A 21,173-nucleotide genomic window follows, 5' to 3' on the forward strand; every position below is an offset into this window, starting at 1 on the left:
TAGTGGCCAATCGTCAATATTGCACAGCTGTCATAATACCGGTAGGTCATGAATAGGAAATAAACAAAAATGATAAGCAAATTGACAGGAGAATAATTTATAAATAAGTATAATCAAAGTGATCACCTTATGGTGTTCATATTATCATCATACCAGCCAAGCACAGACACAATGCTGACAAATGTATGCATCCATTTTTTAATCTACTGGTTAAAATATAAATAATATAATGTTTTCAAAATTACCATCAGTTTTATTTTTTTGCAAACTAATTTTTTTGCAGAACTATAATGTATCACACCATCCTAATGTTTGTGTGAGAATTAGAAACACACAGAGTTGGAGAATTCACCTAACCATAATGTATGTGATTAACTTTTTTTTCGATTAACAATAAACAGACAAAATGACAGGACCTAAATATGTATAACAATCCTAAATATGCATACTAATGAATGATATCTGAAATAGTTACTGGATAACTAAAAAATATACTCAAAATGTGTCCAGTCCATCTCCAAGAGTTGATTTTTGTTACTCAGTACCAATAATAGTGTGTAACCTTAAACATTGCACAGCATTCCTTTTGCATCCTAAACATTTTTGACCTGGAAAGCATCATTGTATGTTTCTTATACATGCTAAACGCAGAGTCTCAATGAGTTGCTATAACCAAAATTTATTTTCTATGGTCTTCAGAGAAACAATAATTATTGCAGAATATATTCTTCTGCCGCACAGTGGACAAGCCACATATTATTTAAAACAGCTAAGAGAGCATTACAGTTTTTTTCTGATCTGATTCTGCCATCAAGTGGTGTTTCCTAGAAAGATTCTTAAAAAGTTCCCCAATATAAAACATATAAATAGAAAAATATTTACTGACACTCAGTTTATAGATGACATAAACGTATATAAAGTTTATTTTGTAGATCACATTTAAAATGGTAATGTGCAATTTAGCTGTGACTGAATTTTTTTAATCTGTGTGAAACTATATTCTTACATTAAAAGAACAAGAACAACTAAGACAAGTTGACGATTAATTCAAAGATGTGTTAAAAATACCAGTAAAACATTCAATACCTTTGTTCTCAGACATTTTTATATGGTAAATAATGTAAATATACTGAGGTGTCATATGGGATCTATATATATTATTATAGAAAATGAATCATGAGTAAAAGCTGATTCACTTGTTTTCCTTTACTCTAATGTAAAACATGTGTACAATTTAGCAAAAAGCTAGGCAAATCTTGGGAAACATTTACAAATAGACCCCATGGAGCCTTATATACATAAAAAAGAAGAAATGCCTTTAGTATCCAATGGAGTGATATCTGCTATCTTTCTGGAGCAGGCTGGGCTGGATATCCACTATACCATAATGAAAGATGCTATCAGATTTAGCACTGCTCAAACAATCGTTTAATGTGTTAGGTAAAAGTTTTACCAACATGAAGACATATTCTACCTTCCAAACAGTCTTCTATTGAGTCCCTTTACAAATGGCATAGAAACAATTTTGCACTCACAAAATTAAATTTTTCTTTGATTGTACAAGGACAGGCATAAGAGTATTTCATATTACCATGAAGGATGGAAAAATCTTACAGTACCTACAAGATCAGACCATTTATGATCACAGATTACAAGAAATTCTTTATGCTCGCTTCTCTTTATGTATTTTTACCTAAACATATTCTGGTTTAATTGGTAAAAACAAAAAAATAAATTGTCATGGTATTTTCATCAATGTAAACTTTGATCCAATGTCAACATACAGAAAGAAAATATTGAATAGTACAGGGACTGGCAAAAAAAGTCATCCATCAACTTCTTGTGTTGTGGTTCATGTAGTGTTTCTTGACAAATGTGTTTTTTAATAAATTATCTTTTTTGCACAGTAGATAATTGTTTTTCATTGTATCACAAATATATGCCTCTTCTAACAAAAAGGTTACATATTTACAAACTTATCTCAGTTTTTTCTTTCTTTCTAGATGAAATAAACAGCATGTCACAGATACTTATAAAATCTCTCGGGTAAATCAATATTAAAAGTCTGGTTTATGGTCAGTGTGCTGTTTATGATTGTGAGTTTTCTGCCCCCCTATTTGTAGGATTAGCACTTCCACAGCCAGCAGTTATACATGGTCCTGGTGATCCTCGTTCTCCTGTATAACCTCTAAGTCCCATCTGTCCTCTGTACCCACGAGGGCCCATCAGACCAGGATCGCCATCAAATGCTGGCCCAGGTACACCTCTTTCACCTAAAATACATTTGTGAAACATAAAGTTTATTAAGTGTTACATTGAATATGGTATTTTATACGTTACCTAAATACATATGGTATCCAACCAGAAGGAAGTTCTGGGAAAAATCAAAAACTAGTTAAATGTTCCCGTTGGCTTAGAAATGCAGTGGCCTCTCTTCCCTGTGATGCACACAATGGTGTTCTGAGGTAAAGGGAAGGGTGGCAACTGGGCACTGACCCAGGCTCCCCACCTTCTCCAGGGCCCCAAAACTGCCCTCGGCCCAATGTTGTCTAAAACTATCCCTGGATGCACACATGTTTAGGCAGTCTAAAATAGATTATGTATTTATTTAATAGTAATACATTTATATTAATCTATATACAATAATGTAAAGACTGAAATAAATTATGTAATCCTATTTAAATAATACCAGGAGGCAAATTGTTCCTTTTTCATATGTTCTGTGTAAATACATTTTTTAGAATAGCTCTTGGAAGTTGTATAACCACAGTAGCCCCACAATATCGTGGTTGGGAAGCAGCCAGCGCCAGTGACAGGAGCTGCTCTCAATCAGTGGGTTGTACTAAAATGTCACAGGCTGGTCCCCATTCTCCTGCATAATGTCCTGCTGTTTCCTTTAAGATTCCAGTGAGCAAACTGGACAAGGATTCATGAGACTGGAAGTACATAATGTGTAAATATTCATAAAGAAGCACAGATTTCGTTATTTCAAAAAGCTATCACTGACATTAATATTAATGTAATTCTCTGAGATTATTATTTTAAATTGTTAGTTTATTCATTGGTCCTCATTTTAGTGCTACCAATACACGCTGACACACACAATACAATGTACAGCACCATGTTATGGGATGATCATAACAAAAGGGGCTCTCAAACATCATTTGGTTAGGTAGCCATGAGCTATTATCACAGAGCTCAAATACATGAAACTACATTGGGCATGATCCATCAAAGTTCTGGATTATATCAAGGGAGAACATGGGCGATACAGCAAACCTGAAATTTATCTAGTCAGGAGTGAAAATATTTGCCAAGATATCCGTTTCTGGTTTGGTGATCATATCCCCCATGTTCGCCCATGATAGTCTACTTCAGTCTTGGAGAGATGTAATAATTCCGACCCATTGTCTTCATTATCTAAATTCAAATAATTGTGTTTCCAAATAACAGGTATAAGACAGGTTTATTTCACTGCTTACCTCTTGGCCCTGGGTCACCATCAAATCCAACAAGCCCATATCCCTTTGCACCTTTGTCTCCCTTCTCTCCAGGTTCACCTATAACACAAGAGACATTATGATCTGTGGACCCTGAATCTTTTTATAGTCTTGCCTCCAGTGTAAGCATAACTAATACTAGTGGATTAGTGTTAGCATATAGATATACAATAAATGTTATGAAATCTTTAAAAAGTTTTTGTAATTTTTTTGTAAGTTTGAACTCTGTTCTTGTATCAGTTTACCTGATTTTTTTCCTGTCTAGAGAAAAAAAGAAATAAAAAATGTTTTTGCATGTAATTCCACAACATACATCTATAAAACATATAAACAATACCTTTATCTCCTTGTTTTCCTGGATCTCCAGGTTCACCATAGAATCCTTCTGGACCATCTTCACCATCAAGTCCTTTAATTCCAGGTCTACCCTAAATATTGTTTAAAAAAATGTTACAATGTTTTCATTTATATCTCATAATTCAAAATTATATATTTATTTTTTGCTTTTTAGCTAAGTTGTACAACATACTCAGGGGTCTGATGTGTAAATTGGGGTTCCTAAACAAATAATCTTGGAATAATCCTAAATAGATTGGTAAACCACACTATTGCCTGTTCTAATAATCCAATGTGCTGTAATGTCTAAACCTTAATATTTTTCATGCCTAAAAATATCGAGCACTATCTGTATTAATCGTTTGTTCTGTTTTCTTTTTTTTTTCAAATGCCCAACGCTCCACAGAAATAAAATGAGCATATAATAATGTGAGCCACTTTGTAATTGTCTTGTGAGTTAGCTGAGGCGAGGGGAGAGTTGGTGGCTGAAACCACTGCATGATGAAGATGTAATTCTGAGCTTACACACTGTACACAGGTGTATGACCAGCAAGACTGTTGGAGAAAAGATCAGACAAAGGAGTAAACTGAGATGAAGTGACAAAAGGTCATGACACAAATAAAAATAGAAAGACAGTAAAGATTGAACAGATGATAAAATAAAAATTTAAGTCTGTAAATCATTTTTGATAATCCTTATTTCTGATGCACTTACAGGTTCTCCTGTTGGTCCTGGCAGACCCACAGGTCCAGGCGATCCCACAGGTACTTCACCATACAAAGGGCAAACACTTGCACATTGTCGCCGTACAGACTGGGCATACGAAGACATCCGTTCAAGAACAAACTTTCGACAAACCTCAATAACACGGGATGCAGGAAATGATGGTCCCTATTAACAAATTAAAAATGTATTTTTTTTAATTCAAGCCAATCAGCTGGATTGTAGTTACCCACCATAAACTGCTTCATGTCGACAACAACTTTAAATTTCTACAGTTAACAGTACAGTTCCCAGGCCAGAGCTGACAGGGTTTAACAAAACCTAGAAGTGCCCCAAGCTAAATGCTTCTGGTTTCCTGCACATAGTGGGAGGCAGTGGATAGATTTTTGGTGATCCTCCTCCACTTGCCATCCTGAATATATTGTGCTGTAGGACAGCCCTGGATTTGTGCATGTGTATAAAGGGGGTGGATTTCCCCCTCTACACAGGCACATATTTCCCCCTCTATAAACGTAAAATTATTTTATTTTTTTCTTGTGTGGTCTTAAAGAGCGTAACATATCAAACTAGCCCTATTTAGCACATGTCCAGATTACTTTTATTGCAGTCCATTTGTCTGGGCTTCTTTTTACACTCCATTGGGCTTGACTTGCACATACTGGTAGCTGAAGTCAGCAAAGCAGCAACTCATTCACTAAGCAGTACTTTGCAAAGTGAACAACATGTTTGACTATAATATTGGTAAGCACCCATAATTTGATATTAAATATGTTTTCTATCATTTTTTATTGACTAGAATTATTGTTTAAAGTGTTTTGTCAACCGTGTATTTCCTGGCACTGAAAGCTGTCTGCCCTATTAATTAAAGACAGTTTTATATACTTCTGCTAGCATGGATGTTTGATTACTTTAAACATCGTGGTAAATATAGCATTCTGAACATAAAACAGGACTTGAATTTCATGTTTTTATTGTATTATACATTTATTGTATATTTGTATTATATATTTTATTTATATTGCAGAAAAGTTCTACCTGTGGCCCCACTGGTCCAATATCTCCAGGAACTCCAGGATCACCTGTAGGACCTTGCACTCCTTCCCGACCACGTGCACCAATCTCTCCTGGAGGTCCTTTTCTACCATCAAGTCCCTCCGGACCTACCGGACCACTGTCTCCTGCCTAAATACAGTGATCCACTTGTTAATGAACAAGTCTATAACATAACTACAGGTTCTAGTTATTTGAATCATACTTACGTTGCCTCTAGGTCCTTTTGATCCCTTTTCACCCTTCCAAAAAAGTAATTGTAGCATTTATTGAAAATTAGTTCACCAAAGATGATGTTCAGTACTTTTTATATAAACATTAAGAGATATTATTTGTATTATTATTAGTCTGGTTTATTTTATATTACTATACACAATTACATCTAGTTATACAGTTTGTATATACACATACTTATGCATGTGCAAAAACTATTTTAGGAGTCTAAATGTTTGCTTTCCTGATATAAGGAAAGAATTTACCTTCTGTCCTTCTGCTCCTTTGATCCCTTGAACCCCAGTACTGCCCTGTAAATAAAACAAGACATCATAAGGGGTAAAACAAAATCACAGTGTAAAATGTAACAGAAAGTTCTTATCTTATACACACAGATCTTAGAAGATAACACAGGGCAGATCAGACAGACATAGACATGGGTTATCAAGATAAATTATAAGTAGACATCATTGAAGGATTCTACCAGTCCAAAACAATGTATATTTGTCCCTGGACTCCTGAACTGACCAACCAGCAAGGATGAGGTTTCATTGTTATTTTTTTTTATAGTTGTAGGGACTTTTTATTTTACAAATCACTCTTTTGGTATTACTTCTGTAGCTGCTTAGTATACATGGAACAAGCTGTGATTCAACCATGAAGACAAAACTATGAACTGGAAATGCTCCCTTTTAGCATGATATAAAAATAGTAGAAAAGCTTAGATATGACACCAATACTAGAGACAAAGCTTAAACCGATCCAGTTTGATTTTTTAAACATATTAAGGTAATCCATGGAATATTAAGTTTATAAGTTAAAATTGGAACATAAAATCAGGCACAATGTCCTAGTGTTTAGAATGCTTAGAGTTCTGCAAATGGATACAAGCTGTATGTAGTATCACAGATTCCTACAGTGGATGTGATACAAATATATGTGAATTGTGTGTGAAAGTTAGGTTGCATGCCTCACACTTGTATTTGTCAGTTGGTAAAACCTTTCAAATAAAGGTGCACTCCACTCTAAAGTAGAATATTGCATAATTTAAGGTGTAATGTGATCAGCTGTATTACCTACTGCATTCTTTATCCCTTGAGATCCAACCTCAATAGTTTCTGGTTCTGTGTTTGTCCATTACAAAGTTTTGTTTGTTCCACTCTCTTTGGGGAGATACCTCTCACCTTGAGTGTTTTTATTTCTTCATTGCATTTTCCACAGTACAAACCAAAATAATGATTACAAAAGAACATTTATTCCTGCGACTCCTTAAAGAGAACCTGTATTGAGAGAAACATTCTGAATGCTAGTTACCTGACTGTCTCAAGCTTTATTACCTTTGAATCACTAACCTGGAACAAGTATACAGATCTGCAGATCATGATAGCTAGAGCGAGGTCAGAAATCCTGATTGACCTAATGTTTTTAGGTTAGTGACTTAAAAGTACTGAAGCCAGGAAATGTACAAGAAAAGTTGACAGATAGCTTTTTCAAGAGCAAAGTTCAACAAAAGTTCAAAGTTCATGTTCAGGTCAGCATCTGTATTTTTCTTATTAAAGGAATTTTTACAGTAACATTGGAGCCCATCCTCAGCCAAACACTTCCCTTATATGTTCCAAACTACAAAAAAAATGGTTGGAGATAGATTTATGTATAAACTCATAAGAAGTGTTGAATATATTAATTAAAGTACCTTTTCTCCCAGAGCACCAGTAAGTCCTACATGTCCCTGTGAACAAAAAAAAAATAATTCATTATATAAAATTACCAAATGTAGCAGTTACTAGAGCAAATGAATATATAACTACCTGTAAAAGGTGTGTATAACTATATACCAGCACCTTGTCTAATGCCTAGCATAACTGCAAAGTATGAAGGTGTGTTACTTTATAGGTGACAACAGCTAGTGGGAAAAAATCTGGTTTATATTTTAGTGTCAGGAGTGCTTGTGGAACAGCCAAATACAACATAAAAGACAGAGACAAGACCCCCACATGTGTGCAAGAACACTGTACAATAAAAAAGTAGACATTTCTATAGCCATAGGGAGTGGCATTTCATGTGACTTCAAGGGCAACACAGGAAAGACACCAATCCTTCAATTTACAGCTTAGTGAGGTTCCCTTTTAGGTAGAATTATGGTAGAATCAGGATATTTAATTGCAAGGATACATATAACACCAATATTAGATTAAATACAGTGAATTTAATCTGTAGAATTGGACCACTTTCAAGAATTAAACCTCCTTAATGACAGATATAGCATAGAGCTCAGCAAATTCAGCCAGCAGCTAACAACAGATGCCCAAGGCAGCTTGGGAAAGCCAAGGCAATTATTAGGGAAGCCTAAATCAGAAAGTTGTATCAACAATGCTTGGCTCCATTCACTTCAGGCCGAATGATCGATGTTTGGATGAATCAAAGCTGATCACTAAGCCTCGTCACTAGGACAAATAAAAAGAATCAATCTACCCAACAGGAAAAAAACCATTTTGACTTAGCTCTTGCTTACTCTGTTCAAGGAAAAAACAAGGAGCTTTAGATGGACTTTAATTTACTGTATATGTTCATGTTTCATTTACTAAATTCAGAAATAAAATATGAAAATAATAATTATGTAAATATGGAATGTAACGTTTTCATTGTACATTTACCACTTCCAGACAAGTGGACTGTCATAGAAATACCCTGTAATAAATATTAATTTTTAAAAATAAACATTTTATACAAATTTTTAAAAATATATCAAATCTCAGCATCTAACATCTACATGTAAAAATGTAAAATACAAACAGATTAAAATTGTCAGCAATTTTCTGTAAAAACATAAATAATTAAAACTATTAACTCACAGCAGCTCCAGGTGGACCAATAAATCCAGGTCGACCAGGCATACCAGCTTCTCCTTTGAGACCTGGCAGCCCCTATATAGAGAAAAAATGCAGCACTTAAAGATTATCTAATGACTAGACATCACCAGTACCATATTATTATTAATATTATAATTATTATTAATAAACAGGATTTATATAGCGCCAACATATTACGCAGCGCTGTACATTAACTTGGACTATATAATGGCGATCAATACATCTCTCCTCTGTGGTTACTTTGCTGTTAACCTTCATACATTCCAGGTATTTAACAAAGAGGAAAAGAAGTAGTTGTCTAATGCTGTCTATCATTTCTAGAGCACACCACCCAACTATTATGGCTTTCCCCTACTGACATAATATAGAGAAAGTAATGTATATGTTACTAGCCGTGGAACTTCCTCAAAGTCCAATGCCTTTCTACACAAAGCATTGTTACGGCTAAGAAGGAGCAATGTCAGGGGGGAATGCTATACCCCTTGACAAAGACAAATGGTAACAGTAAACTGTAAGGAGGTTTTAGAATATCATGGAGGAAATAAGGACAGAATGGCAGCCGGGTTTTTGTTTGGCATAACATAAATAGTACAATTAATAGGTATGCCAACTTGAGGAAAGGGTTTTGCCTTGAGTTCCATCATCTTCAAACATTCCTGACTTTACCTACTACACTGACTTTTAATACAGGCACCATCTGTGTCTAACAAAGCATACTCTTTTCCAGACCACTTACTTAGCTTACCCATTTACTTCTTCCAATGATGATATGTTTGCACACAACATATGGGAGTATGTTTAGTCCACAAAAGTTACTTATATATTATTTTATATATTATTTCACATTTAACTTACAGGTTTTCCTCTGGGACCCTCAGGGCCTTGCTGTCCCACAAATCCCTTTTCTCCCTTGAAAATAAAAATAAATAAATGTCTAATACTAAAAATTTCTAGACATTAAACTGTGACAGGAAGTATATTTTATGTAAAAGCAAATCATTTATGTAACATTTAAAATAATTTGAATGTTTCACTATAGCCACATGCATACTTAATATGCATGTTCTGTAGATTTTGTTTGGGGCACATTATTAAACTGAAAACAAAACTAAGTAAATAATATTTTCGGTCTGTTGGTTGGTATACATTATATGTTTGATGATGTTGGAAATATAATGCCAGCAAATCATAAATTTCTTAAAAGAAAAGAAATACAATTTTATGATAAATTCTGTAATCGAGAAGCATTGGTTCAATTAGTTGTATTTCAGTTTGTTATGCAGTATTTCATATGTATTTCATGTTTACAAAAGACCAACATATAGCTGTAATGTCTATTTATAGTCAAGTGTCAGACCGCAAAGCTGTCACAATTTAATTTACTTAAATACTAATTTTAGTCTAGGAAAGTATATTTTACCTTAATTCCCAAACCTCCCGGTTGTCCTGCTGAACCCTGAGGACCTTGATATGCCTATGGTAACAACAAATGTAAAAATTGTTTTAAATTAATGACAGTGATTGAATTACACATTAATATCATATATTATCCATACACTTTTTAATTGTATGGCAGAGAAGATATAGAACATTTATTATACAAACTGTCTAAATGAAACTGATTTTACAAATTAAATACTTAGTCATTTTTGTTTTGTTTTTCCACAATCAGGGGAGCTTGGATTTTAAAAATACTTTTAAAAAACATAAAATACATATTCCATCATTTAAAAAAAAATTTTTGTGGCCTAGTTTTCCATTGTGAAAAAATTACTGTAGGTTATTAAAATGTTTAATTTGTATTTGCATTAATTGAAATGTGTTGCTAATTTTAATTCCAGTTTTCAGTCATGTTTCTCATGTCTCTGACAATAACGAAAAATAAACATATCTGTCAATTGTCTAATAAGGAATCTATTTGCACTTATTACAAACAACTAAATTTACAGCAATTTAAATCTTACGTCAATTCCATCGTCACCATCACGTGCAGCCAAACCTGGATCACCAATGATTCCCTAAAAAATACAAATGGAACAAACTAAACTGATAATGATGAAAAAAACTGATAACACGCTGATAATAGTAAAAAAAAATCAACACAAACACTGGAGAATGCCTGGTAATGATACTTAGTTTTGGGGGTGTCTAAATTTAATGGACCTAAATGTTCATCAAGCATTAAATTCTTCTCTGTATACAGAATTGTTAGAGGGTTCCAATGCACATTTACAATCTCAGACAAAATTATTTGTTTCTGTGTATCAACATCAGAATTTTCTTTTATTTATGCCACATTGATTATACTGTACCTGAGGTCCCTGTGTACCTCTCCGACCTTTTGGCCCTATTGTGCCCTACATAAAGTAAATACAATAAATTAGGTGGGTTAGGTCGGTATTGATAAAAGAATAGATAGATAGACAATAGATAGATGTAAAGATGGACAGGTAGACAAGTAGACCATTGGAATTATATTTTTAGTCCTTACTTACAGGTTCCCCCTTGCTCCCAACAAAACCAGGCTCTCCTGGATCACCACCAACTCCCTGAAATAAGGATAATTTAATATTCATAATTATATTATTTTTTTATTTTAGATTGTACATTTTACTTATTTATTTGCAATGGTATATTTATGTATTTGTATTTTTTATGTATAATTGTAATTTATACATGTATAGTTTAGTTTAATCATTTTAGATGTAATGACAGCAATTTAACTAAAAATACCTTGGATCCTTGTCTTCCAGGACGACCTTCATGCCCAGGAAAACCATCATCACCCTACAAATTTTAAGATTTATTTTCAGTTTGGTATATGTGCAGAACTTTATTTCATTAACTATTCCACCAAATATGTATTTAAACTGGCTTGATTAGATTCTAAATACTGTAAAGTCTCATATAATTTTACATTCTATATTATTTTAAAACAATACAAACATGAACTAATATTATGTTCTCACAATAAAAGATCATTAAATATCAAACAAATTGTAAAATCAGAAAAAATACATACACATGCAGTGCATATTTTTAATGTTATTAATTTACATTTGAACTAACAGTAACCAGATCTGCAAGGTTTGACCCATAATTGTGGCAAATGTTTGAATCAGAAAGGAAACTGAAACTAGCAGTAGTTAAAAAAGTAATGGAACAAGCTCAAAAAGTATCATTTTAAATTATTCATTACTTTATTACAATATCTCTGAAACTTTTATGTTTTATTGTTAGGACTTAATGTCTTGCCTTGACTCCTCTGAATCCTGGAATCCCTTCATACCCCCTTTCTCCCTCTTCACCCTGAAAAAATAGGGTTAAGTGACAACACTGATATAAATAAAAAAACATAATAATTTAATTTATTAATACAAATTATTATTATATTAGAAAATATTTATTGGCAAAACATTGGGAACTGTGGAATTATGGAAACATATGCAATACCTGAAATGTACACTACATAACAAAGTCAGCACACTTTTTTTGTAGGAAATTTTACATATAAAGGAAAACTAATGTTTGATAGATTTTATATTGTAGACTTAAAATGAATTATATGAATTAATTATGTTACCTTATCTCCTTTTGGCCCTGGGGGTCCTCTGATTCCTGGTGGGCCTGCAATTCCCTAAAATATAACTGTACTTTAGTAAATGATATCTTGTAACGAGAGAGATCATGATTGAAAGTGCATTGCCTAATGCAGATGATGGATGGATGGATGGATAGATAGATAGATAGATAGATAGATAGATAGATAGATAGATAGATTTACTTACTTTAAAACCATCTGCTCCTGGGAGTCCTTTGTATCCAGGATCTCCTCGGTCACCCTATGGAAATATATATATATTGTCTTATTGAAATACAATGGCAGATATTGTTCACATGTACTGTTGCAGGTTAGGTTATGTAAAATGTGCTCAATTCACAAAGGATGTGTTGTTAGATATTCATTATTATGGTACTGAAGTTATCTTACCAACAACCGGGGGGGGGGGAGAAATGAAAGACAATTGTGATATGATTATCATTTTTTATTACAATGACATATATAATGTGCTTTAAATTTGCAAACAACAATTCTTTATAAAAATGATTATTCTGCATGTAGAAACTTTTGTTGGTTAGTAATAGCCCTTCCCACTGCCAATCTGGATCTATTTAAATCTGGATACACTTACATCAGTGAAGCTGGGCGATTCAGCAAACCCAGAATGGATCTGGTCCATGATTCAAAACATTTGCTAGCAAATATTAAATGACTTTAAAAAATGTATTCCAGGTTTGCTTAGTTCTTTTTTAACCTAAAAGCTAATTAGTCGGTAGGCAAAGAGAATATGCTAAAATGTAAAGGAAATGTAAGGAAAGTTTATTGCTGGGCACAGTTTTTATCTTGATCACCAAGATTATTATTTGGTGATCATATTACCTGTCACTAATCAGAGTGCTTACAGATTTACCAAACGACTAGGAATGGTAGTGTAGTTGCACAGTGTTCAAACTGAGAGAACTTTAATTATTAGCAAAACTTTAGTCTGAAGATACTTAGAGCTCAACAATGGCTTCAAAACTCTTGTTTGCCATCTAAAGGTAAATGGTATGACCAGGCATTACCAAAATGTACCCAAAAGCTATCATCCACAGTGAATGTACCCACAATGTTTTTGTTTTACCTTGTTCCTATAGGGAGAAACAACACACTGTGACATCATAAACAGGTCAGTTAATTTCTTGCAGGGGCAGCCACTGAGAGAGTTCCTAGTGATGCTGACACCCTCTCCTTCCCCAGAACTATTTCACTCAAGAGCCCTTACCCACACACACATTTTGTGAGCAAGGTTTAAAATATTGACAGCCTAATTAGTATTTTTCTGTACTTGCAGCAAATTTTATTTTATTGGAGCTATGTACTTAATATTTTTACATAACCCTTACATATACTTTAAAGATGAGTTATTAATATTTAAATATTATTAGCTTTTTTGTAAACATAAGAATATAGAAGGGGACATTACATATGTTTGCCTAAAGTTACCATTTCTGGCAAATGTTTATATTATTTTGTTTTTGTAGTGAGTTTAGCCTTTTTTCTAGATATCACTTATGGCAATTTAACCTACTACAGGAAATGATATGTAGTCATAGACACAGAGATCCACAAATAGCCCATGCAAAAGAGAGGACAGTTCATTCTTTAAAAAATGTCTCCCTTTCTCGTGATGTACTTGGCAGTTACCCAAGCAGTCCTCAGATACTAGATGAAAAATAATTAGACACCTAATTAAATTCGGATTACACTGACAACACTTTAGCTATATTAATCCTGTATATATTCCCCTAGTTAATAGAAATTAATCTGTAAACAAAAGATTTGTCCATAATTGTTAATGAAAATGAGTACCTTTCCAAAATTAATGTTCATTACAGGTCCACATTAATGCAACAGGGGTTTTGTATAATCAAATAAAATTGTATAATCAAATCAAATAAAATACTTACTCTTTCACCAAGTATACCTCTTTCTCCTTTTTCCCCCTTTATGCCTGGTTCCCCCTAAATAACATAAAACAAAAGCAATCTCTACTAAAAGACTAGTAAAACTGGCTGAATGAGATTTAAACATATTACATTTTTTAGAATAAAAATAAAATTCCTCTTAAAGTATGAAAAACAGCATACCTTAAATCCTGGGTCACCAATCCTTCCATAAGCACCAGGATTGCCGCGAACTCCCTAATCAAACAAAAAAAATATGTGGTATGTATTTTACTTACAAATCTTACTAAAAATAATTGACAATAAATGTAATTGATACATTGATAAGTGATTACCAAATGTCCTGGACTACCAAGTTCTCCTTGTTCACCTGAATAGCCTTTCTCTCCCTACACATTGAAAAAAACAAATTCATATGCGCCATTTTGTTTGTTTTTTTTATAAATGTACTCACATGTTATTTTGAAAATTGAAATAGTTTGTGTACTAGCAGTTTTTTTTTATTACCTTTGTTCCTGCAGATCCCTGAAGACCTAATATCCCATGTGAACACTTACATCCTCGAGAGTCAGCACCGATGCTTAGCTCAGCAGAGCCTCCACACTATAAAGAATAAAATTACAATATTGAATAAAATGCATCCGGCCCTTAAAAAATGAAAACATAACTAAAGTATGCACTTAAATATTGTATTCATCCAATTCACAATGGGATGGTATAGGGTTAAAAGAAATAGGTAACAGCTATTTGTTAAAACCCTTGTAAATGTGTATGTTATAGAGATGATGTCTACAGATATGATACTGTTGTCTTATCAGTAGAAGATGCTGAATGAAACGTTGCAATGTCAGGATACAGTAAATTATATATTTTTTTGTTGGGGGGGGGGTTCTATTCCTCTTCTTCTGCAGAGCCTCATTAAATGCTTATGCTAGAATGTTCTTTTTTTCAGCACAAGAAAAAAGGCAAATCGGTCATTGTTTAATTACCAGGGGTTGAATGAATACTATTTGATATTAGGCAAACCCCAACATAAAGCATAACTAAGCTAAAAAAAAACAAAAAACTTTTTTTCCCCATTGAACAAAAAAATGTGGGCATGCGCAGAAGGAGCAGCCAGAGCCTCGTAGGATGCGTGAAGTGAGTATCCCAGGAGGCTATGCGTGGCAATAAAGACAAAAAAAGAAGACCATTTTTACTTTACATAAAAGGGTTGTCCACCCTTTTATGTAAAGTAAAAGTTTTAGTTTAGGTCTGCTTTAATAGTAAATATCATTTAAGTCTATACTGGTAAACCTTTTTATTAATTTCTTTTCAATTTAGGGCAAACTACTGTGAAAAATGGTATTGGAAGCTGGCCAATGCCACGAGGGACATGTACCAATACAGTGGGAAGGGGGGTCTTAATATAGGAAATATATAAATCCTTTATATAATATGCATGGGGGATGCCTTAAAGTGATATGGTATAATGAAAAAGTACAATTTTCACAGAATATATCCATGTCTTTACACTAGTTTTGCTCGTATACAGCAAAGGTACACCCATCTGATTCATTGCAGTTCCTGTTCTTATGGATGCAAAATGGTCCAAGCATTGCCCATATTTTCAAGAAACTCTCATTAAAAAATGAAAAACAAAAAAAAAAGGATGAAACAGTGACTTTCAACTGTGATATGCTCCTCAGTGAAGGTATCACCTACAGGACATTCTAAGATATATGTTTCTAAAATAACTGTCATTATTAAACTTCTCCTGATACAAACACATACATGTTGCATTGCCCACAATTTACAATTTACACAAAGTGAATGTAAAGCAAATTTTTACTTAAGGTTTAAATCCTTACTAGGTTATTTATGTGCTTTTTGTGATTGAGATTTTCCTTTAGTCCCTGTCCTCAAGACAAAACGGGAAATAAGTAATTTGTCTTCCCAGAGAGTTGTCACAGGAACAGGTGTCCTCACTGGAGAATTTTCCTTCATCTATTGCTCTTACACTAACTCAAAATGTATGCATCTCACTTTACTTTCTGTTTATTGGCAATAGTCACCAGGTAAAATAGGGGGGAAATATTTCCAGCCAAGAAATGGACAGCAGTAAAACCTTAAACAAAACTCTAATCCTTCAATACTTTATCTAAAACTTAACAAAAAATGTAATTGCCAAGGGCTCTCTATGCTATGTTCTACTGCCAAAGTATTCTGCTCTATACCCCTGGTGATATGGAAGTAAAACAATTTTCTGTTTAGGTAATTAAAATGCCATAGTGCTGATATATATATATATATATATATATATATATATATATATATATATACTGTATATATTCTGTGCCTTATTAACTTGTGTGCCTGGTATCAATGTTTAAATATTATTAAAGTGTTGATGTGATCACTATTAACTAAGTCCTGCATCCAGACACAGAACAAAAGTTTGTACAACTTGAAAGAGCAAAGCCATTTTGGTTGCAATATGTAGGAAAAGCTGTGATCAGGGTGAAATAATAAGCAAGCAGCAAAGTTACAAGAGTTTGAAACCTCTTTTTGCTTTGAAGTTTAGTCAAAGAGCCTACATATGAATTCTGCTGCCACATACAGCGTTTCTCTTTATTTGAACTACCCACATGTTCTAACCTCTCTTACTGTCAATGGCAAGAAGAAATATTTAATTGAACAAAACAAGCTGTGAGCAATGACAGAAAATGAGGAGAAAGCAGCAATTTTCCAGACGTTTCTTTTCTTTTTCATAATGGAATGTATCGTTTGGCAGCTGAAAAGTGGAAAACTAACTGAAAGACTGATAAGAACATTGAGTACAGCATATTCTCTTTTCAGCATAAATTTTCTACTAAATGGAACTAGTATGCATGTCATGAAGGTAAGAGGTGTTGTCGCTGGAAGCGGAGTTCCTTGGCATATTAATCTTCCCCTAACCATACCCCTATAACAAAGACATATTTTTATCAAACTCATTGGGGAATTAGAGTCTTCCAGTAGTTGGTGAGGTTCGTTTTAGGAAAAATACACAGAGGTCATATCATTTCTAATTAAAGCTCTTTGTTGGAACTGTAAGATGTAGATAAGGAACATGACATATGTCGTACTCCAAAGTAGTTAGAATGGCAGCTATCACTTCTTGCCATAGCTAATGTAATACAGGACTTTAATCAGGACAATCAGGACTTTAAAGATATATTTTTAGGTTATAATTTAATTACTAAACACTGGAAATTAAATTGACTTTAGATACTGACTAAAATATGGCTTAAATAGAACCACAATAAGTCCATCCCATGGTTGACTCAGATTTAGAGAAATGTCTAGAGGTGTGCATTTCATTTCAAGTGTCAGCATATGGCAAGCCAAGTAAACTGAGCTACATACTTACTTGATCATATAACTCACAACATTGCTCCAACAAAGCCCTTTCTGGATCACAGTGTATTTCCAGCTTCTGTATGTCAACCTGCAATGCAAACAATATAAAATAAATTGCTTGTAACTATGTTTATGAAGCAATTTCATGCCATGGAGTGGCTCAACAAGCTTGAAGATGGGAAACTCAATAAAGACTGTGTTGCAGTTCTCAAAATCAAGAGTACAGATGAATCCAGTGACCTGTGTTAATATTATTATACCACCAATAAGTAATATATTTATTATCATTTTTTTAATTAAAGGTGAAGACATTTTAAAAAAGATTGAATTTAGGATGTTTTCATTCAGTATAGAAGTGGTCAAAATGTAACTGGCTGAAAAGTAAACTGGCAAATGTAATTAGCTAAAGGTCTCTAGCAATGTAAATATAAACTATAAAGATATAAGGTATAAAGAGCCTGCATTTCTTACTGTGGTCTATGGACCCTGCTGATACATGAAAATGTGCCAGATGGTCCTTAGTCATTTTCCCACACTGCAGGATATGGAAATCATGAAACACAACCCAGATTCGGAGCACTAAAAGCATACTATAAAAGGTCCGTTAATGCAAAGTTATATGGGGCTTTACTGGAAAGTAACAACAAGATGTCAAATCATTTAAAGGAGTTCAGAAAATGACCTTAATAGTTAGTGCATTCTACCTTTGGGTTATGAATATAAATAAGGAAGGTTTTTCATTTAGTTTTAGGTAACCAAAGGGGGGACTTACAATTCATAGTTGTATGTTTCATTAATTTTATATTAGGAATAATGAGTCAAATTCTCTTTCTGAAAAATATGGAGTGAGAGTTTATAGAGGGTTTAGAGGAGCTGGGAAAGTGAGCACAATTGGATTGAATTACTAAAGAGATATAGACTTTTTATTTAGAAAAGTCAATCTTCCCCCAGCATAGTTGATGGGACTAGTAGTTGAAGGGATGATTCACTTGGCAAAGAATACCTAATCAGGTGCAAGTAAATTAATGTACAGCGCTGCATATTATGTTGGCGCTATATAAATCCTGTTTATTATTAATAATAATATTAATATTAAAAACAGAATTTTTGCTTGCACATCATTGGATAATAGCAGAACATGTTCTCATTCACTAAGGTGCATTGAAATATTTCACTTTGTTAACTGAATACCCTATATTCCATATGTCTAGTACAGCAATACTTAACAAAGAAGAGGTGTTTAATGGACACCTCCTAGGCAAACACATGACAAAGCAATTACAATGGAGAAAAACAAGTTTTAAGAGTTTCAATAGGAGAATACCTTGGGGTGATGTCCCAAAATAGGAGATATCCTGCCTTGTTTACCGGTAAAGGGAAAATTTTCCCCAATAAGGACACAACAATAATATACATACAACAATAATACTGTCACTTTGATCAATGGTAAGTATTTAAGAAGGTGAAAAGTGAACACCTCAAAGGTAAACTAAATTTGGACAGAGGTCTAATCATTTACTCTTTACAAAAATAGGTTTTGGGTAACAGTTTGATTTTAACATCACAGAAATGGAACAATTTATACACATTTTCCATAATAAGCATAGCATTCTGTCATGTAGTTTTACAGTAAAAGGAAGAGCTGTCAAAACATAAAGTACTTACCAATGAAGTAACTCTATTCTTTTGAGGAACTTTCTCTTCTACTGTTGAGACATCACTGACTTCAATACAGTCTAGAACCATTTTGGCATTACCATTTGTTACACTAAAAGCTAACTTGTGCCATTTCTCATCAAAAAGTTTTTCATAACTACTGTCTTTCTGGAACAGGAGAGTCTTGACTGGTGTAGAGTAGAGCAAGCTTAGAGTTTGTGAATTATTATTAAAACTGAGTCCAAGTTCATGTTTTTTATTTCCATCAATAATCTTCCAGATGTTCCAGATGCTCCAAGGCTCAGTCTTTACAATTTTAAAGGTAGCAATAATAGAGTAATCAGCGGGTAATCCATTTGAAGGAAAAGCACTGAAAATTAAATATAGTTCATAATCAAGTTATATTTTGAGATGTAGATATTTGTTATGTATACTTTTTTGTACTTTCCCTTATTGTTTACTTTTTTATCATGACTAAACAGATATGTACAGTTTTTACACATAACGTATAACTTTAAAAATGTATCATACCCATCTTTATTCAGTGAAACTGGAGACTTAATGCGGACAGCAGATAATGTTGGATCGGATCCATTCACTGTTGTTATTTCTGCAGGTGTGGAAAGCCTAAGTTCTTCAAGCAGGTCATATACTATGAAAAAAGTATCATCAAAACATTTAAAAAATAAATGAAAAAATTTCCTTAAAACTGAACATATATAGTAGGCTTGTTTTAATGAATGTATATGTGCATTTACTATAATATATTATATAATAGTATATAATGATAGTACACCAACCTAATAGACACTTCTATTGCACACAATCTAAAAATCCCAGTCAATTATCTAGTCTTACTATCACACTTGTGATATTAATATCAACATGTTTTTGCTGAACATGGAACCCAGAGGCAGTTTGCCAGCGTCATGTATGTAGTAAGTCAAACTAGACCCAGGATTTGGAAGATTAGGGCAAACTGATGTTTTTTGTATTATTTTAACTATTGGGATTTCCTAATCTATTCAGCAACATGCTATGTTGGTAACTATGTGGTAACTATGTGCGTCTATTGATGTCAAGGCAAGCACCAAAGCCTATTTCATTCTGGGACACCCATGATAAGGTGGTTTGCCATTACAGTAAAGACCCCAAAGTGACATTTGCCTTGAGACTGGCTTTGTGGCTTGACCATTATAATTGATGCATATGGTTTCATTTGAGTTGAAACCAGTGTTTTTGCTGTGTATTGGTGTAAGCTCCTTTCAATGTATTCCTTTTATTGAGCAAATCATTATTTTTCTTTTCTGTTTGACTGGTGAATGCAATGATACAACAGGATTGTCATGGTAGTTCCCCTGGCTATTAACTTCATCCTATGAGGGTAGAGCTTTCAGGCCATGGACTATTTAAATGTCTAATTCAGATGTTCTATTGTCATTGATGTCATTGTTTTCTGAAGTTGCATTTAGCATACTCTCTTACTTTTGGGACCGCTGATTGAGATAAAGTTTGAGGTTGGTTCTGCATCAGGTCATTGATGAATATGTGGAAGTAACACTCTCTTATTTATAGGAGGTGTTATGGTATCATGTACCTTTAGCCATGGTGGTTCATGCAATACATTTATTTATACTTTACTGCTCCAAGACCTATATATAAAAATGGTGATTTACTTCAAAGATTGTAATTTATGCTAATCTAGTTTGGACTCAAACCCTTTCTTTTGCAGTTGAAAATCAGCCACTTTACTATAACTTTATGATTTATTGATTTCTTTTAAAACATATATCTGAGTTTAGGAAATATCCTAAATTGATGACTTATTCAGCAGATTCTCATCCACTGGGGGCTTTGTGCAGTATCCCCATCAATGCCCACCCATCACATCTATTATAGGGCTATCTGACTTACATTTCATTGTTCATTTATTGT

The 21,173-nt window shown here is 33.5% G+C and overlaps 1 protein-coding gene across 1 annotated transcript; it reads right to left on the minus strand.

Annotated features, from left to right (window-relative positions):
- Positions 1-1,836: 1,836 nt before the first annotated feature.
- Positions 1,837-20,845, minus strand: LOC140329789 (uncharacterized). The gene is made up of 26 exons (XM_072410182.1): positions 20,836-20,845; positions 19,770-19,890; positions 19,248-19,608; positions 17,593-17,670; positions 14,709-14,804; positions 14,537-14,590; positions 14,385-14,438; positions 14,205-14,258; positions 12,482-12,535; positions 12,277-12,330; positions 11,949-12,002; positions 11,427-11,480; positions 11,189-11,242; positions 11,006-11,050; positions 10,658-10,711; positions 10,114-10,167; positions 9,549-9,602; positions 8,676-8,747; positions 7,517-7,552; positions 6,090-6,134; positions 5,820-5,852; positions 5,596-5,742; positions 4,552-4,728; positions 3,838-3,928; positions 3,483-3,560; positions 1,837-2,273 (listed from the first exon to the last, which is right to left on the minus strand). The coding sequence occupies exons 1-26, from the start codon at positions 20,843-20,845 to the stop codon at positions 2,089-2,091; spliced, it is 2,169 nt and encodes a 722-aa protein (XP_072266283.1). The 3' UTR covers positions 1,837-2,088.
- Between the last annotated feature and the right edge of the window lie 328 nt (positions 20,846-21,173).

This window comes from Pyxicephalus adspersus, chromosome 4 (assembly GCF_032062135.1).
Source record: "Pyxicephalus adspersus chromosome 4, UCB_Pads_2.0, whole genome shotgun sequence".
Lineage (NCBI taxonomy): Eukaryota > Metazoa > Chordata > Amphibia > Anura > Pyxicephalidae > Pyxicephalus > Pyxicephalus adspersus.

Coding starts and splice junctions, on each gene's coding strand:
- LOC140329789 (XM_072410182.1), bottom strand. Junction 9,603..10,113: donor CGGGAGGTTTGGGAATTAAG/GTAAAATATACT, acceptor TTTATTTTCAAG/GGAGAAAAGGGATTTGTGGG. Junction 5,743..5,819: donor CAAAAGGACCTAGAGGCAAC/GTAAGTATGATT, acceptor CACTGTATTTAG/GCAGGAGACAGTGGTCCGGT.